The 7,584-nt window shown below is 35.4% G+C and overlaps 1 protein-coding gene across 2 annotated transcripts; it reads right to left on the reverse strand.

Moving 5' to 3' along the window:
• Positions 1-3,768: 3,768 nt before the first annotated feature.
• Positions 3,769-7,278, reverse strand: LOC143195328 (uncharacterized). 2 transcript variants are annotated; one of them, XM_076402372.1, is made up of 3 exons: positions 6,965-7,278; positions 6,740-6,907; positions 3,769-6,637 (listed from the first exon to the last, which is right to left on the reverse strand). In XM_076402372.1, the coding sequence occupies exons 1-3, from the start codon at positions 7,152-7,154 to the stop codon at positions 5,142-5,144; spliced, it is 1,854 nt and encodes a 617-aa protein (XP_076258487.1). In that variant the 5' UTR covers positions 7,155-7,278; the 3' UTR covers positions 3,769-5,141. The 2 variants fall into 2 exon arrangements, with proteins under 2 accessions (XP_076258487.1, XP_076258486.1); XM_076402371.1 differs by having other exon boundaries at positions 6,740-7,278.
• Between the last annotated feature and the right edge of the window lie 306 nt (positions 7,279-7,584).

A 7,584-nucleotide genomic window follows, 5' to 3' on the forward strand; every position in this document is an offset into this window, starting at 1 on the left:
AAGGTCCGGTATTCAGGCTTCCGAGTTGTAGGTTTTTTCTTCGAGCTTTATTTTTTGCTAACTCAAAGGTAAACAACTAACACCGAAAGAAAAATAACAACTAAACTTTCAATATTTCAGTTGAAAGTTGTGAATTTGAGAATAAAATCGTTGAAATTAATTCACACCGTTTATATTTAAAAGAATTTGTATTCCACGGACGAAGAACGTCTCCTAATAATAAGCCATTGCATCGAAATTATTTTATTTTTCATTTACTTCCCAATAACCCTCATATATCCCCGGATGGTTACGATGATGTTGTTTCCTTCCATCCTTCCGTTTTTCTTCCTTTTCTTCTTGTTCAAAAATGGTTATTTCGATGTACGAATCAAAGGACGGTTGCAGAAGAAAAATTGGCAGAAGCACTAAAATTGGCTCTAGCAATGATTGACATATTATTGTGGGACAGATATTTGGATGGGACATATTATCGCACACGCTGTATTCTACAGATCTTGCCCACTCCGACTATCTCCAACACTTCGTCAATCTCGAAGATGTCATAAAATGGCTCGATGAAGGTCCGGTATTCAGGCTTCCGAGTTGTAGGTTTTTTCTTCGAGCTTTATTTTTTGCTGACTCAAAGGTAAACAACTAACACCGAAAGAAAAATAACAACTAAACTTTCAATATTTCAGTTGAAAGTTGTGAATTTGAGAATAAAATCGTTGAAATTAATTCACACCGTTTATATTTAAAAGAATTTGTATTCCACGGACGAAGAACGTCTCCTAATAATAAGCCATTGCATCGAAATTATTTTATTTTTCATTTACTTCCCAATAACCCTCATATATCCCCGGATGGTTACGATGATGTTGTTTCCTTCCATCCTTCCGTTTTTCTTCCTTTTCTTCTTGTTCAAAAATGGTTATTTCGATGTACGAATCAAAGGACGGTTGCAGAAGAAAAATTGGCAGAAGCACTAAAATTGGCTCTAGCAATGATTGACATATTATTGTGGGACAGATATTTGGATGGGACATATTATCGCACACGCTGTATTCTACAGATCTTGCCCACTCCGACTATCTCCAACACTTCGTCAATCTCGAAGATGTCATAAAATGGCTCGATGAAGGTCCGGTATTCAGGCTTCCGAGTTGTAGGTTTTTTCTTCGAGCTTTATTTTTTGCTGACTCAAAGGTAAACAACTAACACCGAAAGAAAAATAACAACTAAACTTTCAATATTTCAGTTGAAAGTTGTGAATTTGAGAATAAAATCGTTGAAATTAATTCACACCGTTTATATTTAAAAGAATTTGTATTCCACGGACGAAGAACGTCTCCTAATAATAAGCCATTGCATCGAAATTATTTTATTTTTCATTTACTTCCCAATAACCCTCATATATCCCCGGATGGTTACGATGATGTTGTTTCCTTCCATCCTTCCGTTTTTCTTCCTTTTCTTCTTGTTCAAAAATGGTTATTTCGATGTACGAATCAAAGGACGGTTGCAGAAGAAAAATTGGCAGAAGCACTAAAATTGGCTCTAGCAATGATTGACATATTATTGTGGGACAGATATTTGGATGGGACATATTATCGCACACGCTGTATTCTACAGATCTTGCCCACTTCGACTATCTCCAACACTTCGTCAATCTCGAAGATGTCATAAAATGGCTCGATGAAGGTCCGGTATTCAGGCTTCCGAGTTGTAGGTTTTTTCTTCGAGCTTTATTTTTTGCTGACTCAAAGGTAAACAACTAACACCGAAAGAAAAATAACAACTAAACTTTCAATATTTCAGTTGAAAGTTGTGAATTTGAGAATAAAATCGTTGAAATTAATTCACACCGTTTATATTTAAAAGAATTTGTATTCCACGGACGAAGAACGTCTCCTAATAATAAGCCATTGCATCGAAATTATTTTATTTTTCATTTACTTCCCAATAACCCTCATATATCCCCGGATGGTTACGATGATGTTGTTTCCTTCCATCCTTCCGTTTTTCTTCCTTTTCTTCTTGTTCAAAAATGGTTATTTCGATGTACGAATCAAAGGACGGTTGCAGAAGAAAAATTGGCAGAAGCACTAAAATTGGCTCTAGCAATGATTGACATATTATAGTGGGACAGATATTTGGATGGGACATATTATCGCACACGCTGTATTCTACAGATCTTGCCCACTCCGACTATCTCCAACACTTCGTCAATCTCGAAGATGTCATAAAATGGCTCGATGAAGGTCCGGTATTCAGGCTTCCGAGTTGTAGGTTTTTTCTTCGAGCTTTATTTTTTGCTGACTCAAAGGTAAACAACTAACACCGAAAGAAAAATAACAACTAAACTTTCAATATTTCAGTTGAAAGTTGTGAATTTGAGAATAAAATCGTTGAAATTAATTCACACCGTTTATATTTAAAAGAATTTGTATTCCACGGACGAAGAACGTCTCCTAATAATAAGCCATTGCATCGAAATTATTTTATTTTTCATTTACTTCCCAATAACCCTCATATATCCCCGGATGGTTACGATGATGTTGTTTCCTTCCATCCTTCCGTTTTTCTTCCTTTTCTTCTTGTTCAAAAATGGTTATTTCGATGTACGAATCAAAGGACGGTTGCAGAAGAAAAATTGGCAGAAGCACTAAAATTGGCTCTAGCAATGATTGACATATTATTGTGGGACAGATATTTGGATGGGACATATTATCGCACACGCTGTATTCTACAGATCTTGCCCACTCCGACTATCTCCAACACTTCGTCAATCTCGAAGATGTCATAAAATGGCTCGATGAAGGTCCGGTATTCAGGCTTCCGAGTTGTAGGTTTTTTCTTCGAGCTTTATTTTTTGCTGACTCAAAGGTAAACAACTAACACCGAAAGAAAAATAACAACTAAACTTTCAATATTTCAGTTGAAAGTTGTGAATTTGAGAATAAAATCGTTGAAATTAATTCACACCGTTTATATTTAAAAGAATTTGTATTCCACGGACGAAGAACGTCTCCTAATAATAAGCCATTGCATCGAAATTATTTTATTTTTCATTTACTTCCCAATAACCCTCATATATCCCCGGATGGTTACGATGATGTTGTTTCCTTCCATCCTTCCGTTTTTCTTCCTTTTCTTCTTGTTCAAAAATGGTTATTTCGATGTACGAATCAAAGGACGGTTGCAGAAGAAAAATTGGCAGAAGCACTAAAATTGGCTCTAGCAATGATTGACATATTATTGTGGGACAGATATTTGGATGGGACATATTATCGCACACGCTGTATTCTACAGATCTTGCCCACTCCGACTATCTCCAACACTTCGTCAATCTCGAAGATGTCATAAAATGGCTCGATGAAGGTCCGGTATTCAGGCTTCCGAGTTGTAGGTTTTTTCTTCGAGCTTTATTTTTTGCTAACTCAAAGGTAAACAACTAACACCGAAAGAAAAATAACAACTAAACTTTCAATATTTCAGTTGAAAGTTGTGAATTTGAGAATAAAATCGTTGAAATTAATTCACACCGTTTATATTTAAAAGAATTTGTATTCCACGGACGAAGAACGTCTCCTAATAATAAGCCATTGCATCGAAATTATTTTATTTTTCACTAGCTGACCCGACAGACTTCGTCCTGTCAAAAAGATTTGTAATGTGGCAGTTTTTGTGCCTACGTATTTTAAAAAATTCTCCTGAACAGAACCATCACCCTGGTGATAGGGCGTTGTGAATAAAAAATAATTAAATAAAACATATATAAGGATTGAAAAGTAAGTAATCGCTTTATTGTTAATCATGTGAATCATAATTATTATTATTATTATCATTATATTGCTTTGTGGTATACGATGTTTTTTGTTTGATTACCTGGCGCATAGATAAACAAATCTGATGGTTTTCCAACACGGGAACAGGCAACATACAATTGACCATGTGAGAAACATGGGTTTTCTAGATTAATACCACAAACACTTAATGATTGCCCCTGGGACTTGTTTATAGTCATAGCAAAAGCAAGCCGTCAACATGTCTATAGGAAATTTGCCATTACCAATGTCAATGAGTTGTTTAGAGAATATGTTTCCAGATTGGTCATTTTGCAACTCGACACGCATATTCTTGCTTAAATGAAGTACTTTAACATGTTTCCACAAATTGGAGGACTTTAGACATGCATTGAGTTCATCAGCTGGCGTTGATCGTGGAATCACTGGCAATGTTTGACGAAAATCTCCTGCTAATAAAATCATTGCACCACCAAATCGGTTATTATTGCTACGTAGATCTTTTAAGGTTCTGTCTAAAGCCTCCAAAGATTTTTTATGTGCCATCGTGCATTCATCCCAAACAATCAATTTACATTGCTGCAAAACCTTTGCCATTGCAGAGTTCTTCGAAACGTTGCAGGTTGGAGTTTCATTGCTTTGCATATTTAATGGCAATTTTAGTGCTGAATGGGCTGTTCGACCACCTTCAAGCAAAGTTGCTGCGATTCCCGACGAAGCGAGTGCAAGTGCAATTTTATTTTGTGAGCGAATTGTTGCTAATATTAATGAAATAAAAAAAGTTTTTCCTGTACCACCAGGTGCATCTAAGAAATAAATCCCTCCAGTTTCATCATTTGTTACTTTCATAAGAGTTTCAAATACATACTTCTGTTGTTCATTTAACAGTGGAAGATTTGTTTGAATTTATTCTTTCAAAGCGTTGAGATCATACAGTCTTTCTCGATGCAACTCTTGGTTAAAAGCGTCATGCATTGGACGATTGGGCGCGGTCAGGCCTAATTGAATTAATAGTTTGTTTGACATTATCAAGCACATGTCCTCAATTGAAATCAATGCTTCATTGTAAATTTCTTCACTGATTTGTATATTTGGATTTCCCATTCTATTCCGTATTTGATACAAAATATCATCACACATATAATCTTTGTACTTGATCCACAAATCAATTGGGTTTGATGGGAAGCATGTAGATATGATTATAGAAAACAATGTTCGTATTTGATGAGTGTGTGATGATATTACAGCATCATTGAGAGTTTGATCCCAATGAGCGTCATTTTCAAGCAATTGCAAACGTTGACAGGCTTCTCTGTAGGATCCACACAATTCACCATCAACAGTTCGTAACTATTAGAATGATGTTGGGCCACGTACATTGACTAATAGCAGTCGTAAATAAAAACATTCATCATTGCTTGGATGTACTGAATAAATCCGGCCAATCGCATCGGTGGAATATACATCTGTATATCCTGGAACTGGTTTTCCTTGTTTCCGTCGTATAAATCTCCTTGAGGATTGATTCCAGGTATAATATTTTGGCATTTCAGAATATAGCAATGTTTGTGCGAAATCATCGTTTTGGCATGTCTCAAAAAAACTGGTTAATGTAGTAGATGGTGGCTGAGCAGCTCTTTGTACTGCGTTCTGTGCTGTAAAATACACTCTTTGTCCATTTTCTAAATGCACAGCTAAGTGAACAACAGAAGGGTGTCTCTCATGAATAGGAAAAGAAAATATTCGCCAAACTGCTTCATTACTACTGACATAGCGACCCATTTGGTATTGGGTAACTTCATCATTAGAATTCTCTGCACCAATTCCAATCACAGCCATATCACTCCCTTTGCTTACATATTTGCAAATGTATTTAATCGATTTCACTGAATGGCAAGATTCAACGTTGATGTGTGCTTTGAATGTCTTTGATAAAATGGGTGAATATGGAACAATCCAACGATTATCTATTTCAATATCTTGTTGATTTAATTTGACAATTGTTGATTTTCCATTGTCTGCTGTCGATCTGCGACGATACAATGGATAACCGTCATTACCAGTAATTGTTTCCGATATTAATGTCCGTGGATATCGTTTTGAGCATTTACCATCCATCATACACGGTGAATTTTGATTAAGAGTTCCACAGGGACCATGTATCATGTTTTTGATAACTACCTCATGCAATCCAGGATCTACTTGTACATTAGGGATTTCAGCTGATATCACTGCATCAACTTCATTTGGCCTTATCTTTTCAACCAACCAAATCAAAATGTGTGCATGTGGCAATCCTCGTTTCTGCCACTCCACAGAATACATCCAGCAGCGTGTCTCACCAAACACATTATGTTTTACGATGAAATTCATTAAAGATTTCAACTTTTGTCTAAAGACTCTGGCTGTAATATCATGACGATCAATGGATGATTTCCCAGGTAATAACTCCTGCTTAATTTCTATCCATTGCGGATTGCATGTAGATGTGATGAACAAATCTGCTGTACCATAATGACGAACATACGACATGGCATCTTGAGCATATTCGTGCATATGCCGAGGGCTTCCGATGTATGTTGCTGGAAGAATAGTCATCCGACCGACATTCTGTGCATTTCCATCAGTATTAATCGCATCTCGAAGGTGAATATACTCTTCAGATCGGAGTTTGGTTTGATTCAACCTGATGAATGTTAATCTCTCCGTTTCAATTTTAACATACATGTCATCAACATATTTGTGATATAATCGCCGACATTTCAATATGCGATTATCTGCATTTTCCCGAATCATTAGGCGGTATGAATAATAGTTCATTGAACTGACTTTTTTGTTGGTTTCAGAACCTGTAAACAGATTTTGTTTTAATAACATTCAAATATAAAATTAAAATACATAATATAGTGACTGAGATATTATCGCCATAGCTAAACTAATATTTTAGTTACCTGTAATGGGATTTATCATTTTTATTGATAAATCGTAGCCATCTTCACCTTGCCAAAATATAATGGGATATTGCAGTGCATCATATGAGCGGTGTGTTTCCTTTATAGGTTGTAATTGAAAATTCCGACGATGTAAAACAATATCACGGGATTCCAAGTTTTCTCCAACTACAACGATAGCAACTTCATCAATAGTTGGTGCATTAAAACGTCTTGTTTGTTGACCTGCAGGTGTTTTATCAGCTCTGATTACAATTTTGTGATTATCGGATGGCATCAGATCCAGGGCAGTTTTAAACAATATAATCAATTGATTGTGTTGATGAAATAAAGTTTGTAATTGTTCTACAATAGACCTTTTTACTAAATTGTTATGTGCACAACGCAGATCAATTTCTTGTGGTGAATTGCCCATAAAATAAATTTGCAGGAATTTGTTGTCGCTATCTGACACTGGTAACAGTGAACCTGCTCTGTGATATATTTGCCCTTGTATCTGTAAATAAAAAAAATATTATGGTGTGGTATAAATTAATGGATTGTCAATGATCAAACTTAAATAATATTTGATCTTAAAAAGTATATATTTAGTTTTAACTAATATCTATCAAATATAAAATATAATAAAAGTGTCACTGAAACTGAATCACCATATAATATGATGACTAAGTGATATATTTCGTAATGATTAAGAAATTGAAGATTAGTAACACATCTTAACTTTGGTGACAGAAAATTTTGTTCGCTAAAATAATTATGAGTAACTGCTATAATACATACCTTGAAAGTTGGCATAAAATTTTCCCGAACTGCATTTGTTGCCCCAAATGAAGTCATTTGAAAGC

The sequence above is a fragment of the Rhynchophorus ferrugineus genome, unplaced genomic scaffold (genome assembly GCF_030347505.1).
Source record: "Rhynchophorus ferrugineus isolate W39M unplaced genomic scaffold, kcgeb_rfMv2 rfM4, whole genome shotgun sequence".
NCBI lineage: Eukaryota > Metazoa > Arthropoda > Insecta > Coleoptera > Curculionidae > Rhynchophorus > Rhynchophorus ferrugineus.

What these genes read in the sequence shown, in the direction of transcription:
- LOC143195328 (XM_076402371.1), bottom strand. Translation starts at nt 7,154, where the DNA reads ATGGGCAATTCACCACAAGAAATTGATCTGCGTTGTGCACATAACAAT. An exon ending in AATGATAAATCCCATTACAG is followed by an intron (nt 6,638 to 6,739) that starts GTAACTAAAATA and finishes ATCTGTTTACAG; the next exon opens with GTTCTGAAACCAACAAAAAA.